The sequence below is a fragment of the Erpetoichthys calabaricus genome, chromosome 10, assembly GCF_900747795.2.
Source record: "Erpetoichthys calabaricus chromosome 10, fErpCal1.3, whole genome shotgun sequence".
Classification (NCBI taxonomy): domain Eukaryota; kingdom Metazoa; phylum Chordata; class Cladistia; order Polypteriformes; family Polypteridae; genus Erpetoichthys; species Erpetoichthys calabaricus.
In genome coordinates, this window is record NC_041403.2 from 48,476,824 (window position 1) to 48,502,594 (window position 25,771).

Below are 25,771 nucleotides of genomic sequence, written 5' to 3' on the forward strand. Positions count from 1 at the left end.
TCAGTATAGACAGCAAAGACTAGTCTGATGCTGAGAAACACTTCACTGAGTGGCAGTATGGCACAGATTTCTCTTTAGCAATTAGTCTCTTTTATGTTGGGAGAAGAGTGATGAGTAATGTCTAGTCTGTAGAAGTCCTACAGAAAGAGTTCTCTTACAGACTATTTTTGAAAGTCATTGCATGGCATCATGGTCATTAACATGACAGCAGATCCCCATCTGGTCATTGTTCAGAACAAAATGTCTGCTCATCAGTATGATCACAAGGATATCAGACCTATTCTAAACATTTGTATTGGCCCCAAACAGGATTTTCAGAATGATACTGTGCAGTCCAAACTCTGCTATTACTACTTGAGAAACATCACAACATAAGCTGACCGGGCACACTGAACAGACGTGCAGTGACCTCCCACAGAAAGGTATCTAGACCTTCACTGACTAAATGCCGCATCATAATGGTATAATTTATGGGAAAAGGTAGCTCAAATAAAGGATCATTTGAATCATTGGATGGAAAGATTCTCTCATCAGAATGGACGGCCAGCAGACTCCACTATAGTATGCCCAGGAAGGGGTTTGTGACTAATTGGCTGAGGTCTTCATGACTGTGGCTGTGTCTGACATTGTCTTCAACTTTCTCTTTTACAATTTTAACCTCCTCCACCATCAACTGGCCATAGATCATCAATTAACTAACAGATATAATCGCTTTCCATTTATGTGAATCAGTTTCTACTTTGTTTATGTACTAACACTGTATTTAGTAATTAGTATAATTGGTATCAGTATTTTATGTGAGAATTTGTTCATAGCACTCTGTGCCAGCATTCAGTGAATAGTGCTATACAAAAATAGGCTGCATTGTATTGTATTATATAATCAAGTCTGCTATTCAGCTAATGATAAATATATTATTTACTGAATTTTTGTGCTAAAGTGAAAACCTGCACATATAGCTAAAGGCTGTCTCAGAGCCCAGTGAATGAATACTTTATTTAGTATAATATTTTACAAGTTGTCTGCTACTGGGATGCATGCGAACCTGTCATGGTGGAGGCTGCATGTCTCAGTTATTCTTAGTCTAACATTGTCAGAAGCCATGCTCTCCTATCATAGTCACTTACAACATTCAGTCTGAGAACTGATAATTTGGATCTCTGCATTTTGCAAAAGATGTTGATCTCTTGGCCTGTGATTTCCAATGTACAGTACTTTAGAATAGTTCAAGACTGATTGTAATGCAGTCAGATGAGTATTTGTACCTCTAAATCTGAGGTTATAATCTACCAGTTTCAGTTTCTTCTTGTTGAGCATACTTTCACTTATGAACTCAGTATGCTATTAAAAATTTGCAATATAGTTTTAAAAAAATGCAATATAAACCCAAAGTATAATTTTTTAACAAACATAGAAATATTATGCAATACACACTAAAACATATTTATTGACCTACATTGTGAATTTGACACTGAAAGAAAATCCATCCATCCATTTTCCAGACACGGGGAGAACATGCAAACTCCACGCAGGGAGGACCTGGGAAGTGCGAGGCAGTAGCGCTACCCACTGCGCCACCGTGCCACCCGAAAGAAAATCCAAGAAAATCCAAGTAAACAAATAAATGTGGTTGTAATTAAGCCTATTTTGTTCAATCTGCTGACTTTAATTCTTTAATTGGTCTTATTTAATTAGAGATAAATTACTTTTTCATACATTGTCACTTGGCACTGGTTAATTTTTATCTTTAGATAAATGGAATAAGTTTTGAAAAAATATGTTATTTGTTCATTTATCTAATACTCACCTTTGGCTGAATACCTGAAACATTCAGTATTCAATATATGCAATAAATAAGGAAACCAGAAATGATGTACATACTTTTTAAGTCTAAATTCCATCTGTATTGTGTCTTCCACATTCTAAAAAGATCATTATGTATTCAAACAACAAAAATTTTATGTGAACAGAAGACAACCAAAAATACATCCATCCATCCATTATCCAACCCAGTATATCCTAACTACAGGGTCATGGGGGTCTGCTGGAGCCAATCTCAGCCAACACAGGGTGCAAGGCAGGAAACAAACCCCGGGCAGGGCGCCGGCCCACCGCAGGGCACACACACACCAGGGCCAATTTTATGATCGCCAATCCACCTAACTTGTTTTTGGACTGTGGAAGGAAACTGGAGCACCCGGAGGAAACCCACACAGACACGGGGAGAACATACAGACTCTACACAAGGAGGACCCGGGAAGCGAACCCAGGGCTCCTTACTGCGAGGCAGCAGCGCTACCACTGCGTCACCGTGACAATGAATCCACTCCAAGGACCAAGTGCCACCTCAGGTAGCTAGAAGTAAAAGAAAATTATTTTGTTATGCTATTATAAAGTGTTTTCTATTATTTTAATTAAAAAGCAATATAAGAAAACAATATCAACCTCAGAGGTAGCTCTAACAAGAATATTCTAAGCTAAATCAATGAATCTCCTTTCTTGATTTAAATGCTGAAACTGATGGAGAGGAGCACCAATATTTCTACAAATGTGTGAGAAAAATCATTCAAAATCAATGTTTCTCAAAGACAGATCAGAAAGGATATGGGTATTTCACCCTCAGAAGTACAGTACATAATTAAAATATTCAAAGAATTCAGATAAATTTCAGCGCATCCTCGCACAGTACTGCATTAAGAACCATCATTCATCAATAAGTGATTTAACCACATGGGCTCAGGAGTAGTTTGTCAAACCTTTATCAGGTAACAAAAATGGCAGTTACAACTGTGGTGTCCAAAAAAGGAAACTGTATGTTAACAGTGTCCAGAAGCGCTTTAACTTCTCTGTGCTCTTAGGCAACTGGGAAGGACAATCACAGAGTGGAAATATGTATTGCGGCTGGACGAATGAATATTTCAGGTCTGGAAGAAATTAAAGTAATAAAATTTTTCTTTTTTTTTTCTTTTCTTTTTACTATTCTAAAGGAGACTGTTTAACATCATACCCTTGGTTTATTGTTATTGTTATTATTGCATTACGGTTTACTATGCTTATCCAGGGCCACTTTTAACACCATTCCCTGGGTTTACTATCTTAATATTTCATGACTGTTGAAGATTATATTTTATGCTTATGGTATTTAGACTTTATAGGCAATAGATATCTCGGAATGTGCAGTTTGTCCACCCGGTAACAATGTTGCAGCTATACCTGTAGATGCTACGGTTGTAGGAATGTCTCCCCTAGCTCTGATGGTATGATCAGGGTTTTGTAGACAAAGGTATTCCCTGTTCCTGCAGGACCATCTAAGAAGAAGCATATTTGTCGGGGATGGGAATCGCTGTATGCAGCGTGTAAAACAGTGTCAACAGCGTGTTTCTGTTCTGTGTTGAGGTTGTCGTAGTGTTCCAGGAGGAGGGTTAGAGTTGGCAGCTGGGGCTATGTCTTGCATGTGTGCGTATCCCATGGTCGGGCGACTTGGTGGATTATATATAGAAAAGCAGCCGGAACCGAAAAGAACAATGAAAAGTCAACGTGGCTCAGAGGTGCATGTGGACTGTAGCAGAGACGAAAGCGATCGAGACGGTGTCAGGTGAGGTGTTGCGTGCTGGCACATGACCAGGCAGTGTGCATGCCTTGAGAGCGAGGATGGACACGGGAGGAGGGTTAGAGTTGGCGGGCGGGGCTCTGTCATGCGTATCCCATGACGTGGGAGGAGGGTTAGAGTTGGCAGGCGGGGCTCTGTCGTGCGTATCCCATGGTCTTAGAGTTGGTGGGCAGGGCTCTGTGAGTTGGCGGGCATGGCTCTGTCGTGCGTATCCCATGGTCTCTGTCTTGCGTGCTATGGTCTTCTGCTTAGTGAATTATATATATAGATGCTTAAAGTGTTTAGACTTTATCGACAATAGATATCTCAATTTTTAATCCTGAAACGCCGCTGCTGGAGTGCTTGTTTTGTTTTGGACGTGCTCAGTCTCTAGGTATGTCAGAGGACTGGGACTTTGTGAAATGAGGTCCAGCCTCATGTGGGGAGGCAAAATGGGGGGGGGTGGGGGGGGATAAGGGGGGGGAGAGAAAGAGAGCAAGCTATATCTAATCTATCCTTTAAATCCTTATAATTATAATTACTAACGTAACAATAGGCTGCATGGCAAAAACTCCTGGGAAAATTGGAAATTAAGGTCAAAGCTGTCTCACTTCCAGTTAAGACTACAAAATGACATCAAAAATTTAGAATCAATGTCTCCATGATGGGACAGTTAACTTTGTGAGCTGGAATGTTAAAGGCCTGAATCACGAATTAAAAAGAAAGAAAGTATTCTCTCACCTAACAGGTCTAAACACTAAAATAGTATTTCTACAGGAGACCCACTTATTAAGCAAGGATCAGTTCCGGCTGAAAAAAGACTGGACTGGCCAAACGTTCCATTCCAGCTTTACAAAGAAAACTAGAGGTGTGGGAATTCTTATACATAGAACAGTCACATTTCTGGTACCAGATGTAGTATCTGATCCTGAAGGGAGATATGTGATTATCATGGGCAATTTATTTAACTGTAAAGTGATTTTGATAAATGTTTATGCACCAAATGTAGATGATAGGGAATTCATGCAAAATGTATTTATATCCATTCCCAATGTGAACACATTATAATGGCTGGGGACTTTAATTGTGTTTTAAATCCAGACTTAGATAGGTCTCCTGTCACAGAGGTGAGGACATCTAACACTGCAAAGACAATTACACAGTTTGCAACTGACCACAACTTATCGGACCCCTGGAGATTTCTAAACCCAAACTCAAGAACATATTCCTTCTACTCACCAGTGCATCATTGCTACTTGAGAATTTATTATTTCTTTATAGATAATAATTTCTTGCCTATGATTAAATCTTGCAAGTACAACGCTATTGTTATTTCCAACTATGCCCCTCTGATCTTGAAGCTAAAATCATTATGCCCCACATACTCATCTCGCAGATGGCGTCTTAACCCACTTTTATTAGCAGATGAGAACTGTACAGAATTTATATCAAAACAAATCAGTTTTTTTCTAGAGACAAATACATCCTTAGAGGTCTCTGCAGGAATACTCTGGGAAACGCTGAAGGTCTTCTTAAGAGGAAAGAGTATCTCATATCTTTCCCACAGAAATAAATTAGGAACCAAGAAGGTATCAGAGCTAACTAGCGAAATTACTAGAATAGATCAAGAACATGCCAAGTGTCCAAGTGAGGCTCTTCATAGGAAAAGGCAGGCTCTGCATTCAGAGACTAACCTCTTAACAACTAAAGAAACTGAACAACTCATTTTTAAATCAAGACATCATTACTATGAACATGGAGAGAAAGCTAATAAGCTCTTAGCACAACAAATCCACAAGCAAGAAGTTTGCAATGCAATCCCAGCAATCACCAACACAAACGGAGACAAAATCATTGACCATAAAAATATAATGCACACATTTAGAGACTATTATAAATCCTTATATTATAATGAGTTTAAAGAAGACAACACACAATCCAATGTATTTCTGGATGCATTACAGATACCACAAATAGGTACTCTTAGTGCAGAGGAACTGGATAAACCTTTGGCGCTATCAGAATTACTAGATGCTATAAAGTTACTTCAGAGTTGGAAAGCAGCAGGCCCTGATGGCTACCCTGTCGAATTTTATAAGAAATTTTCCACTCAGCTATTTCCCCTTTTATTAGCAACATTCACAGAAGCTAAGGACAATCAAATTCTACCTCACACTTTTTGCCAAGCATTAATCATCGTTTTTCCTAAACAAAATAAGGACTTATTACAATGTGTATCATACAGACCATTTTCACTTCTGAATAATGATGTTAAGATACTCTCCAAAGTCCTAGCTAGAAGGATGGAGAAAGTGCTGCCTTTGGTAATATCACAAGATCAAACTGGATTTATTAAAGGCAGACACTTAGCTTCCAATCTTTGATGCCTGTTTATTGTAGTAAATTCACCAGCAAAGTCAAACACCCCAGAGATATTATTATTGTTGGATGCAGAAAAAGCATTTGGTATGATTGAATGGAACTACCTTTTCACTGCATTGGAGAAATTTGGGTTTGGCCCGAACATTTGTGCATGGATCAAACTACTGTATACCAATCCAGAAGCTTCAGTTTGTATTAACAACATTAATTCAGACTACTTTAAACTAGAACGTGGTACCAGACAAGGATGCCCCTTGTCACCACTACTTTTTGCAATCGCCATTGAGCCATTGGCAGTTCACTGTCAAAATGCTTATCAGATAAAGGGGATTATCAGAGAAGGACTTGAGCAGAAAATTTCTCTATATGCAGATGATATGGTACTGTGTATATCAGACCCACAAAATACTGTGCCTGTAGTCCTAATAGCACTTACAGAATTTCAAAAGATTTCTGGTCTCAGAATTAATTTGAATAAAAGTGTGCTCTTCCCAGTGAATTCTCAAGCATACAATATTAGATTGGACACCTTCCCTTTTATCATTGCAGATCAGTTTAAATACCTAGGGGTAAACATCACAAGTAAATATAAAGCTCTTTATCAACAAAATTTCGCCGTCTGTATGGAAAAAATTAAGCAAGACTTGCATAGATGGTCAACCCTTCATCTCACTCTAGCTGGAAGAATTAACATTGTTAAGATGAATATCCTTCCTAAGTTTCTCTTTTCATTTCAAAACATTCCAATATACATCAATAAATAATTTTTTAAGCAATTAGATTCAACCTTAACCTCATTTATTTGGAATTTAAACATCCACATATCCAAAGAGTGACTTTACAAACACCTAAGGCAGAAGGTGGCATGGCTCAAACTAACTTTCAGTTTTATTACTGGGCAGCATACATACAAGCTATAAAAACCTGGACATGGACACAAATAGATGAACATACACAGGCTTGGTCCACAATAGAAATAAAATCCTGCAGTACATCTTTATATTTCCTGCTTTGTGCCCCTATTAATGCAAGTTATCGCCGATATACTAACAACCTAACTGTGCTTCACTCACTCAGAATATGGAACCAATGTAGAAAGCATTTTAAGATGAAGAATCTTTTATCTGTGGCACCCCTGCATGAGAACCACCTTTTTCAACCCTGGCAAACATATGCAATTTTTAATATCTGGAAAACATTTGGGATTAAATCACTTAGAGATCTTTACATAGACAACGTCTTTGCATCCTATGAACAATTACAGTACATTCCAAATTTAACTTTCCAGCAACACATTTCTTTCACTATCTTCAAATTAGAAACTTCGTTAAACAGAACCTGCCCGATTTCCCTCATCTCCCACCTTCCTCTATGCTGGAAAAAATATGGCTCAGTCTCAAGGACTCAGACAGCATTTTCTGCAATATATAAAACCATTTTACAGCCCTTCCCTTTCAAACATCCAAGAGTACAGTGGGAAAAGGATCTCTCACTCAACATATCAGAAAAGGAGTGGAAGGTAGCAATGCACAGAATTCACTCGAGCTCCATATGCGCAAAGCATACAATTATTCAACTAAAAATTATATATCGAGCACATCTGTCTCGTTTAAAATTGTCCAAAATGTTTCCAGGACAAGATCCAACCTGTGAACTCTGCAATCAAGTTTCCAGCCTCACTGGGTCATATGTTTGGGCCTCCACCAAATTAACATCATTCTGGACCAAAATCTTTAAATGCCTTTCAGACAACCTTGATGTCACAATCCCTCCTAACCCATTAACAGTTGTGTTTGGTGTACCTCCAGTGGAGAAAGACAAACAAACTGTGATTGCCTTTACTACACTATTGGCATGTAGACTTACCTTGCTCAACTGGAAGAATCCTAACTCTCCTATGTTAAGTCAGTGGGTAACTGATGTTTTATACTATTTGAAATTGGAAAAAATCAAATTCTCACTTAGAGGATCAGTGCAGAACTTTTTCAAAACCTGGCAGGATCTAATCAATAACATTTTAGATTAAGCTCTTAAAGCACTGAGGAAGCAGATTCTCTTCCCATTTCTTTTACTTCTCCATTTATCTTTATCTGCTTATTAAACTCATCAATTTACTTATTTTTACTAGCTTTAAGTTTTCCTCTGTTGGTCATGCTCTCTTTCTCAGGGGTTAGGCTTAGGGTTAGGGTTGATTTGTTTTCAATCCTATTTTTTGTAAAAAAAAATGATCTATTTGTATGGAATGATTATAATAAAATCAATAAAATAAAAAAAAAAAAGAAACAAAAAGAATATTTCAGGTCTTTTTTGCAACAAGTGCATGTTGTGTCCTCAGACCAAAGAAGAAAGGAACAGTTTGGACAGTTACCAGCTGGAAGTCCAAAAGTCAGCATCTGTGGTAGTATGGAGTTTTGTTAATGCCTTGGGCAACGGTAACTTGCAATTCTGTGAAGGTACAACTAATGCCGAAAAGTACATACAGGTTTTGGAGCAATGTATGCTTCAATGAAGACAACATGTCTTCCATGGACAGCCATGCACATTTCATCAAAAGACAATGCAAAGCCACATTTTGCACATACAGTATAATAAAGGCATGGTTGCATAAAAAGAGGGTGGTGTTCCCCTGACCTGCCCATAGTCCTGGCCTAACCTTGATTGAGAATTGTGGTGCATTTTGAAATGCAAATGCAACAACGAAGGCCCCTTACTTTAAGACTTGTTTGCAAGAAGAATAGGACAAATGCAAATGATTGGTCACCCCCAAATCTGTTTCTTTGATTATTAAGGGAGAGAGGTTTCTTAAGACTTTACATGTAATTTAGCTTCATCTATCTGATTATCAACCAGAAAACTCTTATTAGTGCTTTATGAAATGCAATCAGTAGCTTTCACTTGAAGTGATGATTAGAACTGCAGTACTGTATTAGTGTACGTATTGACCAGGATATAATCCTTCCATCCTTCATTCATGCATTTTCTTACCTTCTTGAGAAATTCAGAGTCGCACAGGATGTATTTACTTGCATGTAAAATACTGAGTATGTGCACGGCATTATTACATACAAAATCATTGCAAACAAACTGTACTACAGGGTGGCGCAGGGAAACGCGACATTTTGGAACTAGGTGTTGGCGACCCTGGGGCGTAGGCAGTTGTTTGGGAATCCCTTGCCATTAGTTATAATGGAGCACTGGAGTGGTGCGCAACGAGCGTTCGCTGTAAAAGCCTTTCATAATAATGGTGATATTTTGACTGCTGCGCTATGGGAATTTCGGCGTCATTACCACTTGGACGTCATGATCGTGTCCCGTCTGCTCATGCGATTACAACATGGGTGCGTAATTTCGAAGAAACGGGTTCAGCCTTAAAAATGAAATCCTCAGGTGGAGCCACTTCGCATACTGTCCGACAATCGATGGCAGCTATTTGACGATTTTTCGAAAGGGGCGTCATTTCACGCAACGGTGACATTCCATGGCCTCCGAGATCCCCAGATGTCACTGTTTGTGATTTTTTTTGCTGTGGGGACATCTTCAAAGCTAAGTGTACCGCACACATCCTGCAACCATTGTTGAACTAAAAAGGAGGACTGAAGAGGAAATCGTTGGCATTCCTCTTGACGCTTTACATCGAGCAATGCAGAATTCCCACAACAGGCTGTCAGAATGTGTGCGGAGAAATGGACAACACCTTTATGAGATTTTCTTCAAAACATAAAATGAATATTGATTACCATCATTAATGATCCGCTGTGGCGACCCCTAACGGGAGCAGCCGAAAGAAGAAGAAGAAGAATTGCATATCCTGTACAATACATTTAATCTTTAAATGTGTTTTGTAACACGTTTATTCGTGCATTGAACGTCAATTGAAAATTTCCTGTTTACCTGCGGCACCCTGTATATTATAAAGCCTTAAGTAGTAATAATATACATTTTTAATGGAGAAAAATAAATAAAATCAAGGTTTATGAGATAATAAAGACAAATTAAAATTAATAAAGGATACAATTACTTTATGAGGGAATGTCAATGACTAGTGATTGTGTCTGATTGAGCCACTTTCAACACAGTAAAACTTTTGTGTACATACAGTAAGGTACAATCAGGGGTACCTGGCATTGCCCAATGTTGGGGGTACCAACTACATTTTGGAACAGAATGAAGAGAAATCAATAATAGCATGTATAAGATGGGGAAGTGAGATTTCTACTACAGTACCTATATGGTCAAGGAGCATATGCTTTTAGGTTACAGTGAAAATTATTTGATGAGCAATATATTGTTTTATGTATTTAAGATCAGTTACTAACAATAAACAATAATTTAAAACATAACCTCTCAATTCCATTTATCACTTACATTAAGTTACTGTCATCATTGGAAAAAAAAAACCACAAAACTGATTTCTGATCTCAAAAAAGTGTTTAAATGTTTAAAAAACTATACTTCATTTTACTTGGTGTTTTGCTGTGGAGAAGGGCCCACAAAAGCCACTTTAACCTGTAAGGATCTGTTTATATTGCTGGACAAGTTAACACTGTAAATATCAAAATTATTAGCCTAGATTTACATATACACCCCACATTACTTATTTATGTGACATCTGCTCATCACTAATATTTCAAGCACACACATCAGATCAAGCGATATGGCCAAGGCTGGCAACCTCATCTTCAAAACAGAGCAAGGCAAGAATACCTTTAAAGGGCCAAGAGATGGCTGCATCTGGGCCGTTCCCCTGAAAGGACTGCACTTCAGAATTCCTCAGTCAAGGCCAGGAGATGCTTCAAAAGCGGTGATCCTGTTGGGTCTTACCAGATAAACTGCCTTTGAAAGGGTCGCTCGGATCAAACACCCCAATTAAAGCTGCAACCTCAGCTTCCCCTTAGCTGGTTCCAGAGTTATGCATATATCCTTCAACTCTTTCACTATTACCCCTGAAAGAGCTGCACAATTCTAACAGAACACAACATAAAAGACATACTCCAAATAGGCCAGATTACAGCCTTTGAAAGAGCTAAACAAATGACCAATCACTGAAGCAAGCACACTGGGGAAAATTATGTCATTAAACAAGGTACATTTCAGTGAGAAAATATCCAAAGTTTAATCATTACTTATATATAGAGAAACCAAAAATTAAAATACCAAAAGTCAAAACAAGAAGAAAAATACAACCTTAACAAATCAAAAATCAGTGTCCATACAACAAGTTTTGCTTTAGTACAGTATAACCAGGAGAGAGATGTTTCTGTAATTAGAAGCATCCATTCTTCAAACTAAGATGTTCCTTAAAAAGATGCATCATAATGAAGCAGGCTTAGTCCTCTTGGATTTCATGCGCTTTTATCCTTAGCATGTTTCCATTTCATCTTCAGAACTTGCCTTTTCATTGCAGACACTGTGTTCTCGTATTAAAAATGTATATCATTTCCCCATTTTGAAAGCAGGCATGTTGTTTGACTCACGTATGTCTCTCTCTCCAGAGTGGAATATATATCTGTTTCGCACAAATAGGGGCTTTCTGTTACACCATATTTTGATGGCTATTTTTAGTAAGGATAATTATCCAAAATATGACAATTTAGAATTTACTCTTGGTAAATACTATGCTCTTCTGTCAGCATAAAGTTACTTTAGGCTAATTATGAAGTACATGTTAAATTGCAAGTCTGCAAATGCAGCCATTTCACACTTTTCTTACAAGCAGACACACTGGTTAGTTTGTTGGATGTTAAACATAAAATATTCTAACAAATAACAGTTTTTCCAAATGTTTGCTTTATATTTGCATATTTCTCCAAGAGTTGCTGTATTAACATGATTATTTGCATCCATGAATTCAGCAGTGTGTTAAAATACATAATTTATTTCTGTCAATTTGTTTAGCTGGTTGTTCAAATGACAGATCTAATGGACCCCTTTTCTATAGCTATCTCAAACTTAGCCTGAACTTCATCTGAAACTTTTATCTTTCTCACTAGCCTCTAGAACATAGTCCTCATTCACCTGCATCTGGCCTCAACAGCTGTTCCAGATAGTATGATATCATTGTTGAGCTAAATCTCCTGCCCTTTTTCCCATAGTCTTGGTCACAGTTTATTCAGTTCAAAGCTACATCTTATTTAAATAAAACATACTAATTAAATATTACAAGTCTTAATTAATAATAATAAAAAAACAATTATTAAACTGCATTACACTTAGTGGGAAGTTGACTACAGGTTTACAGCTTATGGTATTCAAGCTCCATTGCCATCTAGGTTATGTCCATATGGAATATATACACTCTTCCTATGGTTACTTGCCCCAGCAGTTTCCACTTCTCTCCTACATCCCAGTACACACATTAGTTCAATTTATGTATGTAAACTGGGCTGTTATCAGTGAATGTTCATGACTAGAACTTGTGATAGGGTGGCATCTATAGTCAGGGTGTGTTCTGCTTTGAATCAGAGGTTTCTGCAATAACGGAAAAGTAAAATTCTGAAAATGTATAAATGTGCTTTTACTCACAAAAAATAACATTTTCCATAAGATTGATTTATAAATTTTCTAATGATAACAGCCTAGGTTTTCTTGCCTCTCAAACTGCATTTCAGCAGCTTCCTTCATGGAGTCTATTTAAATAAACAATGTGTATTGAACAATATAATAATTAGCAGTGTACATGACTAACTACATAAATGCAGCAGTTTGAAAATGACATCTAAACAGTGATCAATGTTCAGTCATTTAGTGGTTTAGGTTTGGTAAATTAGCAAAGCAACAAACCCAAGTTTGGTTTGTAGCTCTATGCTAAATGAAGATGTTCTTTTTGGCATAGCATTCTCAAAGTAGTTTAATCCAGTTAAGGGTTGCAGGATGCTGGAGCCTATGAGCAAACAGAGAATACACTTAGATAAAATTAACCAGTGTACAATGCTGTGCTGCGGTGGGTTGGCACCCTGCCAGGGATTGGTTCCTGCCTTGCGCCCTGTGTTGGCTGGAATTGGCTCCAGCTGACCCCTGTGACCCTGTGTTCAGATTCAGCGGGTTGGAAAAAGGATGGAAGGACAATGCTGTGTTATGTAAATATAATTTAAAGCTAATAAATGTCCTTTTCCTTCTACATTATTTCCAAGTTCAAAAAATAAAATTACTGAATGTGTATGATTTTCTGTTACAAATATTATACCAAGGACCCATTGTAGCAGCTGGTTTGCATTCAGGATAACACACAAAAGATACAAATGAAATAAAAATGGCACCTTGATTAAATATTTTTCTTTTATTTTCTCTGGATTGATCATTCTATTTTGCCCTTTCTCTGTGCAGTTTGCTCCCTTCATTGTATCCTAATAATGAGAACCAGCGGAGCAGACAGCCAGGCAAACAAGAAGGCTGCCACTACTTCAGCATTAGCCACACTAATTAGAAAATAATGAATTAATTAAACAATTAGAACACTCTGCAGAAAACAGAATGAAAATCAAGATGAAAATATTGTTAAAAAGAAAACAAAATACATCATTCCAATATAACTGCTTGGCACATTTTAATATACCAAACTTAGTTTTCTAATTTCTACATTGTTCCCAAAATACAGAATTTGACAAATAACAGTTCACTTAATTAGCCCAGGAGTCCAATTAAAAATAGAAGCTGGTTGGAACAAAAACCTGCAGCCACAGTGGGCTCCCAGGACCGACACTGAGAACCTCTGATGTAGATCATGGGTGTCGAACTCCAGGCCTGGAGGGACACAGTGGCTGCAGGTTTTCACTCTAACCCTTTTCCTAATCAGTCACCAGTTTTCACTGCTAATTAACTCCTTTTCACTTCATTTTAATAGCCCTATTTTTAAGGATTCAGTCCTCTCAATTGACCTTTCTTCATTAAATAAAGTATCTATCTATCTATCGATCTATCTATCTATCTAAATGGTAGCCAAACAGAAATGTGACGTGAAACGAGCCAACAGATGACCAGCTGAACTGGGGTTTCAAACTCCAACCAGTTCCTTAATGAGAAGCCAGTTCTTGCCATTAATTAAACCCATTACTTAATTTCTCGGCTTGCTGCTGCTCTTTCTGCTACAGCAGACATTTCCCAAACTACTGATTTTCTGTTTCTGATTATTGACCTGAGAGATCAACCTTACTGAGACCCTCACCTCTCTTTATGTTCAGATAATGTGGTTAGCTGATCACCTGTTTGCTCATTTTGTGTCTCATTATTGTTTGGCTGCTAATTAAGGTAATAGAAGGAACTAAGGGGTCTGAGTCGAGATAATTAAAACTAAGGCAAAAGAAGCTAATTAGCAGGAAAAACAGGTCAATAATTAAGAAGGTGGTTAGAATGAAAACCTGCAGCCATTGCGGCCCTCCAGGACTGGAGTTTGACATCCCTGATCTAGATGACAAGTATCTCATTCATGTTTTATGACAGCGCTCCTGACACATGTCCTTCTGAGCCACGTGGTACATGTACAGCAAATGCTACCACCTGGCATATTCAGGACTGTTCCTGCTGCTATTTGATTTCTCTCTGCAACTCTCTATATACATAACCTGTGCTTGTCCTGGCAATCACTTGTGAAACTGTGCAACTCTTACAAAGTATTTTCTTTTTGTTTTTTAATTATATACTGTTCAACATAGTATCTAGACAGTATAAACTGCTGGAATAGCATGCCAATTTTTGTAAAATCTCTAGCAGTGGCTGTAAAGTGTCCATATTTTTCACAACATTGTGATTTGCTGATTTAAATGATATACAGTATGTTATTATCGTACAGGAAAAACCTGAAAGTATAAAACAGAACTGAATGACATTTTAGGCTTAAATCATACAGGAGAAAACATCTACAGTATATGACCAGGTTCCTCCCGAGGCATTCCTACCCTCATTCTCCGGATTATCTACGATTATGTCTTATCTTCATTATTATTCTGTCTAAGAATCATGATGCTTACAATCACCTCTCACCACTTTGTAAAAGCTCTCTCTTGTATTGCTACTTGCTCATTACCACTGTGACATGCACACATGTACACAAAAAGTCATTAGTACAGATCATAGCCACCTATAAATCCAATTTCAAGTATTACCTCTTTTTAACAACACTAAGCGTTGACAAATTTCAAAATCTGAAACTAGACCCTTGCTACACTTTGTAACAAATTAAACCTAAACAAGAAAAACAGATTTTGCATTCCTGCTCAGTTAAGTATTTTTATTTACACATTTAATATATACAGTTTAACTTGGAAACCTAAATAATTTATGTACATTTATTTTGACATTAAAGTATCCTCAAGGTAAGGCATGCTTAATTATTCTGATATTTTAAAATTGGGGAACTAAAGAGAAATTCTAAATTCAGTGCATGCTCATTTTCAACCCATTCATTTTCTGTATTTTTAAGTTGGAATGCACTCTTTTTAAATAAAAAAACACATGCAGGTGCATTAACTGTTTCCCAGTTTCATTGAAGGCAATGCAATCTTCTTCAATTCATCTACTCTTGTTTTATGAATTTGAAAAGCTGGTGTAATCCATCGACCACATGAACACTGCTCTCCATACCAATTAAAGGAACCCAGCTTGGAACTGCATTTTGGACACAGGAGCTAAAGAGATTAAAAAAAGGCAATTATATGCAACTGAAAAATACAAAGATACACATATTCTACAGCATATGTTGCAGATATACAGATTTTTTCTTTTATTTTGCAATTAAAAATTAATTTAAAAGGGTAAACTTGACAGTACTTCATTAAAGGTCACTGTAATCTGGAACAAAGTACTAAATCATAAAGATGAACACCTTGACAGTGTTTAAAAAAAAAAAAAAAAAAAAAAACCCACTTTGAGTAAATATTGGGGCAACTTAGTTATTGGCTAACTAAGCGGCCTTGATAAGACTGATTTGGCTCCCATTGTTTGTAAAATGCTTATTTATTTATATCTGAAACTATACGTTATAATCCTAAACTTACTAAATGTCCATAGTAGACAAATACTAATTAACTTCTATTTTCTGTTCAAGAATTAAAATGCTTTTCTGCTGCTGCCAGGTTAATGAGAAATCATGCTGTCAATCATTAAAATACTACTCTATTCCCATCACCTACCTGACCATCCATAACTCCAAGTAGTGCTGGCTCCATCCACTGAACCGGCTCAATAAAATAAGATGTGCACCGATTCTGCTCCTTTCCAACTGTTTGAATATTTATAGGGTTCATTCTTTTGTGAACAAATGCTGCTGGTTCAGATCCAGATATGTGGTTTAGAATACTTGAATTTCGAAATAAAGAACGTCTGGATAGGCACATATATTAAAAAAAAACAAAAAAAAAAACTATAATTAAAAAAAAAAGGTTGCAGGGAGATTCCACCCAGCAGCACTAGGTGCAAATCAAAGCTCAACTACAAATGGGTCACTACTTGAACAATGAATGTGTATTAACATAAATGTAAGGTATTTCAGTGTCATATTTTTATACTTAAAAATGCAGTTGAAAAAGTCATATTGTATTTAATTTTATATTTAAGAGTAATTTCCTTAGCACTAGGGTATTGTACCTTGTTAGCCATTATGAATGTAGTGAGAAGTCAAGCAAAGTGACACCTTTTATTGGGTAACTAAAAAGATTACAATATGCAAGCTTTCAAGGCAACTCAGGCCCCTTCTTCAGGCAAGATATAATTACATAAATAAAAGGTGTCATTTTGCTTGACTTCTCACTATAGTAATTTCCTGTATATTAAGGAAAATCATGAATTAATTCTGCATACAATTTGATACAATAAATGGATTGTGGATGCTTTAGAAGAGAATATTTAACAAACAAAAATAATTAATGATAAACACAGAAAGTTCAGAGCAAATAAGAACTTGTTACCATGATATGAGGTCTATAATGCAAAAGTAGTATTTACTGTAACAAAAAAAAAAAACAAATGTGAAGACTGCATAAAATGAATTTTTGGATTTTTTATAGTTTATATTAAAAGAAAGCAAGCCGAAAAAAATTGAACAAAATTAATCTAATAACTTAAATCTCTGCATTGTCCTTTAATTCAAGCAATTTCAAAAATACGAGTTTGGTATTTTACAAGTCAAAGTTACTTTTCTACAATAATGGTATATATTAATTTGCCACATAAAGCTGTGTTTAAAAGTGAAGCATTTTTCATAAATTTTAAAAATAATTTGGATGGACTTGCATTTTACAATGAGAGACCCACTACAAAGATACTGCATGCTCCAGCTGGAATGATAAAGCGTGAGTGTGCTACAGTGACTGAATACTGAGCTTGTGTAGCAGGCAATGAGATGACAAGAACTGAACAGATATTACAGACATACATCTAGTGCTTGAATGGGAGAAATCTGTTATGAGTCTACTGGTTTGTATTGCCCCACTTCAAGATCTGCATATATCTATCCATCTTTCTAACCACCTTATCCAGCACAGAGTTGTGGTCCAACTGAAACCTCTCCCAGCAAGAACTGAAGGCAAGGCAATAAAAATTCCCGTAAAGAGCTCCAGTAATTCACAGAGTGAACATACATGCACATACACACACATTATGGGGCCAATTTAGCAATGATAATTCACTTAAGTTTAATCAGGTTAAAGTTTAGTTAAGTTCAGTACAGATGTTTACACATACCTAGAATGGGCTTTCATTCCTGCTCCACAGTGCCAGATATTATATAGAGTCTGCATGTATTTACAAATTGATTGTCCTCAGGCTCAACAAATTTACTCACTCAAAAGCACTGTGCTCAGTTCTTTCATTACCATATCATTAGCAAGAGATACTCTTCGTATATAAAAAAAATTATGATAATTTGTAGTGCCGATTCATACTTGCTCATACACAACACAGCACAAGTGGCATAGCACTTTAGAGAAACTATGGCTTTTGTTAAAAATACAATTCAGTGTAATCAGTTCAGATTTGTTTTTATATGTACAAAGTCAAGTAAAACTCATATGTGCTCTTTTACATTATGCTGACATACATCGTGCATTTCACTCTGTAGGCTATGCAAAATAACATAAAATGTAATATACTGGGATGATTAGGCATTGCACTTTCATAACTCTACACCTACTACAAGCACACAAGCAAACCCTTACTGTAAGAAAACAGGACCATGATTTGTGACAAAATGATTACGTATTTCTAGTTACCTTCTGTTATCAAAATGATGCCTCATAAATGCATAAGGCATGTTTTCTTAAATGGAAACCTTTCCCACTTCAAAGTGGACATATTTTGTAAGTTTTAAGGTTTTTTAGGTGTGTTCACATATGTGCAAAGCACCTATTGTGGTAGCTATGCCTGTCTGTCTATCCATCCACATGAAACAAATCGGCCATCTACGGCCCAATTCTGTTGAAATGTAGCACTTTTATTCTTCAAGGAAATGGTTCAAGACAGTCCGATTTTCAATGAGATATCGTGAACAGATTGCGATGTACGCAGTTTTAAAATTTACCATTTAAAAGCACTGACATACTTCCAAACTCTTAAAAGGGAGAAATGTTTTGTGTAACTTCAACTATGAATTAGTTTATGGCTTAAATTTTACTCTGACAGCGGTTACACGGAGTTGTATATTTTGCATATTTTCCTCTTTTTAACCTCTAATAGCCATTACTAACAGCTAAGAGTTCCTCATTAAAATTTAACGACAAACCAGCAGACTGCATGCACTAGGTAGAAACTTCCCGTCAGCGGTTGTTTGCATGGGTAGGATGGTAATCCTCAATCAGCAAGTCCAGCTCCTCCCGATGCTTAAAGTTGTAACATGTAACTGAAATGATCATACTAACTGTAAAGTATAAAATGAAAGCAAGGAAAACAAAGAGAAATATTTAAATATGAATATAGAACCCTGAGGCGTGTACACAGCAAATAAAAATTTAGTCAGTACTTTTTACGTTACACTAAACCAAGCTCACAGCAGCATTATCTACACATTACAATGACTTACTATTTCATTGTCACTACAACTTACTGTACTAGAGTGGCCACACAACCGGTAACAGATAAATTTCCCATTTTAGGTTATACATCCTGATAAACAACTGATGAATATCAAAAGGTTTTAACAGGCTGCCATGTAAAAAAGCACTACTCCACAGAAACAAACACCCTCACAATATATTTAGAGCAGTACATACAAAACTTCAAAGGGTACCCCTAATACCCCCATTGGCTGCCCTTTTTAATGTAATATACATATTATACCATGGTCAAAACTCTGACAGGGAAAGCTTGATTAAAAATTTGTTTAATTTGAAAAGCACAACCAAGAAGCAGGCAAAAACAGAGAGTACTGCCATTTATTTGTCTCCATTTCAAGCACTGTGTGAAATCATAGGTGTTCATTAGTGAAAGTGTTTCTTTTTCCCCATATCCTAAACTCTCACTGTTGATGATAGGATAAAACAGGCACTAAGCAAATGAGGACAGGCTTTTTGTGTGGGTATACTTGCTAAATAAGTGACCCAGTTTGGGAAAATGTTGGCACCCAATAATTTATCATCAGAATGCTACATTCACCTGATATGCACAATGGTCGGTCATGATAATAAAGTCTGATTTTTACTTTTGTTTTTCCCTGAAATTTGTCATAACTTAATAGCTCTGCAAGTTATATTTCATGAAAATTACAATGGCCAGACACTCTCAAGCAAAGAAGGAATTAATTACAAAGGTTTTAATTTATGTATTTTTTGTTTAGATTATTTTAATTTCCAATCGCAAACTGTCACTATGTGTGAATATGGTGTGTGTGTGTATTTACTGTATGTGTGTGTGACTGATAGTGGCATTTGTGATGGACTTAAGTCCTGACCAGGCCTGTTTACTGCCTTTTGCCCAATCCTGGCGAGATGGTCTTTGGTGTCACTGCAACCCTGTAATGGATTGTGAAAGTTCTGGAACCTATCTACTGAACTCGGTCCATTGAAGGTCACAGTGCTTACACAGCCCTTAAACACATGTGAATGTTACACCATGTGTATATTTGTTATATAACATTGTTTAAAATATATATGGATGCAGAGTACCATACAGCCCCATTATCTGATGCAAAAACGGACAAAGCATTTTTACAATTTATACAGAACGCTTCACTTTAGAACCCAATTTTATGTGGCAAATTAATATTTACCATGATTGTAAAGAAGTACATTCAACCTAAATTATCCGTTAACATTTCCGACATAATTTACAGAAATTTAATTTTTTTCTACTTTCTTAATTTTATTACTGTGTAATCTCCCACAACATGCTCCTTAAAGTATTCAGTTCTCAAGAACATGTGAATATTATATGGAGGTAGTAACACTAACCTGCATTTTCTGCATTTATAGATTACTTCATTAAATTGTGTCTCTGTTGTAGCCGTGGGATCAACAGCAAAATACTCTCTTGGCAAGTTCTGAAGTTCTGTTTTAACATAATAAACCACAAAGATAGATTTCTGAGATGTGACAGTGCATGAAATTTTGCCAAATTGCTATTAAATGAAATAAAACCAGGTATATTTTAATACTACAAAAGAATAAAGTATTTTCTATATTTATTCATAAAATATAATGAACTGAAAAAACTAAAAAGCATGATCTAATATCTTGTTGAATGCCAACAAATTTCCTTCTGAGATATTTAAAGGAGGATTTATATAAGACAAGCATACAGCCAAGCAACAAGGCTGAAACATTCAGTAAGCTAAACTTAATACATTACCTGGATACTTCTGCGTTACCTTCTGAAGGCGGTATTGTTTATATATTGGATTTGAAATATCTATGTTACAGTCCATCGATTCAAAAAGTTCTAGCTGATGCAAAAATTCGTCATTAACTCTGAAAATATTAAGCGATATAAAAATTAACCTGTACACTGGACAGAGAAATATTTTAAGTAGATGGAGTAAATGAGATCAAGTAAACAAACACTAACTACAACTATTTGTAAATTTATAATGCATATTTGTAACTAATTTTGCCAATTTCAGTTTGCAGGCGACACATGTCTCAAAGTGACTTTTTTTCCAACCTAAATAATTACACATAAGGTAATTCTGCATGTCAAAATTAAATACTTTATGATTTCTGGTAAACAAAGAACCACAAATGCACACTTCTAGTTCTTTATACAGGATATTGTTTTAAACCAGTCTAAAGAAAGCAACTGTATTTAAGTATAAATGACAAATATCTATTATTGTCATAAACTGGATTTTAACGTCTACAAACATACCTGATATCTGTTTTAATGTTTTCAAGCCTAACATGTGCATCCTTCAGTGTCAATTTACATGTTTTCATCATGAATGCAATTATGACTGCTGCACTTCGACTTACTCCAGCATGACTGAAAAGAAAAAAACAGAATGCTACAGAACAGTCACTTAATTAACTTTAGCTCAGTGTATGTGTTAAGAAGGATTTACACATTTATGTTGACATAACATTTGCATTCAATTTTTACAAAAAAAGAAGAAAAAACAAATAGTTGTTCATATTGCAGTGTAAAAATGTTAACCATAAGCAAACTGAATTTCTTTACAGACTTTACAAAGCGATTGCTGTGAGCATTACCACCAGAGCTGTATCCATAAATAATAATAATAACAACAACTGTTTACATAGCTTTTTCCTAACATACTCAAAGCACTTAAACTGAACAAAGAAAAAAGGAGACAAACAGAAAGATGGCTGTGTTTGTTTCCAATCAATCTCCATAATTCTTAGAAATGAAGTTAATACTGTACTTCTAACTGAAAAGAAAAATATATATGCAAATCTATCTATCTATATGAGGATGCTAGGGTGCATTCAAGACTGAAATCTGAAGTCAAGTCTTTACGAGATATTTGATCAAATGAAAGAAAATCCCGCAACAACTTTTATACACAATATAGGTTAAATGTTGAGCCATCAGTTACTAGCCACCCATGTAACTACAATGTACTGAACAATTCTCTGTCAACTTAAACGTAATATATTTTACATGCACTAACATCAGAGAAAAAGTACACTTATAAAAAAAAAAAAAAAATTGTCTAGAAACTGAAAGTGGATTTTTTTTTTCATCCTTGTCATGGGCACCTCTGGTAAGTTTATTTTATTAGTGTCAGGAGACATTAAAATATACAAATATGTTTATACCTAAAACCTTTTAAATCATACAAAAAAGGTTACCTCTTTATGCATTGGCATCATTGTATTGGTTGCCATGAGAAAAAAGCTGTTTGTATTATCTCTGCTATAGTCTAAAGTTAATATTTAGATAAGTTAAGTATACTGTGTATTTCTAAAATATTATATACAACCATTTTCTTAACCAGCTTATCTAGGGCAGGGTTATGGGGAAGCTGGAGCCTATCCCAGCAAGCACCAGGTGCAAAGCAGAAACAGGACATCTAGACAGGGCCCCAGTCCATTAGATAGATAGATAGATAGATAGATAGATACTTTATTATATCTTTATTACTTTATTACTTTATTATTATATATTATATATTATACTTTATTAATCCCAATGGGAAATTCACAAATTCACAATTCACATTAGGGTGAGCAGACACACAGATCAATATAAGAATCCCAATTTACCTAAACCTGTATGTCTTTCAACTGTGGTAAATAGCAAAAGCACCCAGACTGAAACCACATGGATATGGGCAAAACATGCAAACTCCACACAGAGAGCACCTGGGATGTGAACATCCTTACTACCACTGCGCCACCGTGCCCACCTACGTATATATCAGATGAAAACAAAGCAAGTTAATACTTTTTCAATTTTACAGATGGCAACCAAAAATGATTAATATGTTACTAGTTTTAAAAGCTTCCCAACAACCATCTTTCTGAAAGTAGTTTTACATAACTTAGTTTCTGGCACCCATTGGTTCACCAGGCAGGGGCCAGCACTATAAGGTATATCAGTTTCCTGCAAGATGCTATGGAACACAAAAACATACTCATTTACATCAAGCCAATATAAAGTAGTCGACCAACTGTATGGTACTAACAAAAAATCCAGTTGAATGTGGATTTGCAAAACTATTATTGGCTGAAGCTACCTGTCCTTCTGAGCCTAAACTGTATGCAGATAAACCAACTTGTTTATACTGTGATAAACCTCACCTGTCACCATTATTATCCAGCTGATAAACATCACCCCAAATATTCATAACTTATCTGGTTTTTCAAAACCCAACAAACTTGCAAGAAAGTTATATGAACTCTGTAAACTGCTTTGCTCTCAACTCCTTTTTATAGTTTTATTCTTAAAAGAAGCAAAGTGAATATGGTGAAGATTTTATAATTAATTTGGTGTGGTAAAATTGTAGAGCTCAAACAATAAAAACAAAATAAAGACAGTCAAGATAAATTTTCTATGACAAAATGTCATTTAAAGAATGCTTTTTTGTAAAAAATAAAATCATGTTTTTCATAGTAAATACCTTGAACACTTAATAAATATGTTACATTACCATTTGTAAAATATATATAAACCATTTTAATAGAAATAAGACTAGAAATAAGAAAGTGGAAAATGTAAATAATGGGCACTCGAGGCACATATTATACAGTATGACTTTGAAGAGGATTCCCTGCTTTTCTTACATGTGACTGTATTGTAAATATTCCGATGTGTTAAATGCCTCTAAAGAACGGATGCTCACCAATGCACCAGCACGTTATTTGTCTCCAATGACAACGCGTCACTGATGAACTGAATGCATTCGTCCAAGAAGCTGAGTAAATCCGTGCAGGACTCATCCAGGGCAAAAACGAACTTTGTTTTAAAAGAATCAGCCAGGCGTGGTTCTTCTGCATCAACGGTTAGGACGTGCGTGATCCCCGACTCTGACAACGTCCGAGGCTCCGACACATCTGCGGCGCCTCCAAGAAAGAGTCGAGGCAGCACGGTGATCATGCTGGAAAAACCTGTAATGTCTTCGTCTCACCAAGTTCTGCTTAACCTAAATGGAAGGTTACAACAGCAAACATTAGACCAATTTACAAATACAGAGTAGTAGCGATCTGGATCCAATGTTGGCAGCAGCCGAGCCAAAAGAGAAGCCATGCCTGTTTGGGCTTCCATTCCATATCCCGGGTCAACCTACAGAACCGGAGCCGTTAAAAGGAATTGAGGGTGCCTGCATGTCAGTCACACCAGCCCGAGGGATGAAGTAAAAGTTAGCTTTCAACCCAAGAATAATTATTTCAAATTAACACAGAGCACAGCTAAACGTCTATTTTATGTACTTCGTGCATCTGCATACAACTAGAAATAGTTAATTCATACTATAGAACCATGAAACGCTTACGCGTCCCTTGAATGCCAAGTGTGATTAAAATATTTTTTGCTGTGTCCGTTTAAATTATTACTAGTATTTACAGATATCTGTCAGAATCATATATCACAAAAAGAAAAAACTATATTTATTCTCATTAAACCACTAAAGACATTACTTCAGCTACTCACTTCAACTGTGTCCCCGTAACTATGCTCCGGTTGGTAAACACACGTCAGAACGTAAGGTTCCACAAGCTGGTGCTTAAAGGCGTAGGATTGCGGCCGTGTCAAAAAAAAAGAAAAAAAAAGAAGGGCTAAATTAAGAACAAATGGTTTAGCGTTTTTCTTTTATTGTTAATGTTCTCCATGTGTTGATTATAGACACAAGTCGAAGTATAAGAGGCTGGTGCGGTACTTTGTCTTGAGATCCACCTGCAGATCGACAGCAGCAAGAAAAAAGAGCTAATGGTGTACTTCTAGTGTGTTAAGGAGACCCTAAGACCAGTCACCATCCAGGGGCAGGAAGTGAAGGTGATTCAGAGCTACAAGTACCTGTGGGTCCATATGAACAGCAAATTGGACTGGTCTGACAACAAATATCACAAATATGAGGGGCCACAGTAGACTGTATTTACTAAAGGAAACTAAGGTCTCCTGGTGTCTGCACCAAGCTGCAGGGACTTTTCTACCACTCTGTAGTTAATAAGGTGACCAGAATTTTTTGGGCCAATCCGGGGACAGGGGGGTTGGGGCCAGAATCTACAGATCACGAGTAGGCACTCTAAACACCACAGAGTACAAAGCGAAAGTTTATCACGTGATTTCTCGCCAAACTTGCAAGATGCGGTAAAGCATAACCTCCGTCAAAACACCGCGCACGCGAGCTGAGTTCAAATTATCGTGGTGATGAGATACATTCAAAAAAGTGAATCAACTGAAACCGGGGACGAAATCTTAAACCGGGGACATGTTTCTGAGTGGGGACAGTTGTCCGAAAAAGGGGACTGTCCCCGGAAAACGGGGACGGATGGTCACCTTACTGTAGTAGCCAGTGTGTTGATTTATGTCGTGTTCTCCTGAAGAAGCAACCCTGAGTTTAAGTAATGCAAAAGCCTGAACAAACCTATCAGTAATGGTAGCTCCATCACAGTTTTTACCCCAAATACTCTGGAGACTCATGAATAATTCTATCTATCCCTTTCAAGGGGCGCTTCCTTGGAGTTCTTTTAGCCACAGGCTCATACTTTCACGAAGTAATAATAAGTTCCTCTGGGAATCTTTCCAGCCTGCTGCTATTATGCACTTCAATGCTTCTTCCTGACGTCCCTTTCTTCTCTCTTCCAGCCATAAGCCATAGGAAAATAGTACTAACTTCAGTTTACTGCAATTATTTTCTAGCATATTTATTGTATTATATGTTTTTATTCTATTGACTTGAGTCAATATCTTTGTATCTATGTT

At 36.5% G+C, this 25,771-nt stretch overlaps 1 protein-coding gene across 2 annotated transcripts; it reads right to left on the reverse strand.

The window, feature by feature from the left end:
- Positions 1-14,580: 14,580 nt before the first annotated feature.
- dusp12 (dual specificity phosphatase 12) lies at positions 14,581-24,577 on the reverse strand. Of its 2 annotated transcripts, XM_028811150.2 has the most exons (7): positions 24,500-24,577; positions 23,694-23,993; positions 21,257-21,370; positions 20,741-20,859; positions 20,344-20,440; positions 16,096-16,285; positions 14,581-15,591 (listed from the first exon to the last, which is right to left on the reverse strand). In XM_028811150.2, exons 2-7 carry the CDS (start codon positions 23,945-23,947, stop codon positions 15,430-15,432), a joined length of 936 nt encoding a protein of 311 aa, XP_028666983.1. In that variant the 5' UTR covers positions 23,948-23,993; positions 24,500-24,577; the 3' UTR covers positions 14,581-15,429. The 2 variants fall into 2 exon arrangements, with proteins under 2 accessions (XP_028666983.1, XP_028666984.1); XM_028811151.2 differs by lacking the exon at positions 24,500-24,577 and having other exon boundaries at positions 23,694-24,081.
- Positions 24,578-25,771: the final 1,194 nt, after the last annotated feature.

What these genes read in the sequence shown, in the direction of transcription:
- dusp12 (XM_028811150.2), bottom strand. Translation starts at nt 23,947, where the DNA reads ATGATCACCGTGCTGCCTCGACTCTTTCTTGGAGGCGCCGCAGATGTG. An exon ending in GGTAACGCAGAAGTATCCAG is followed by an intron (nt 20,441 to 20,740) that starts GTAATGTATTAA and finishes ATGTTAAAACAG; the next exon opens with AACTTCAGAACTTGCCAAGA. An exon ending in TTGGAGTTATGGATGGTCAG is followed by an intron (nt 15,592 to 16,095) that starts GTAGGTGATGGG and finishes TAATCTCTTTAG; the next exon opens with CTCCTGTGTCCAAAATGCAG.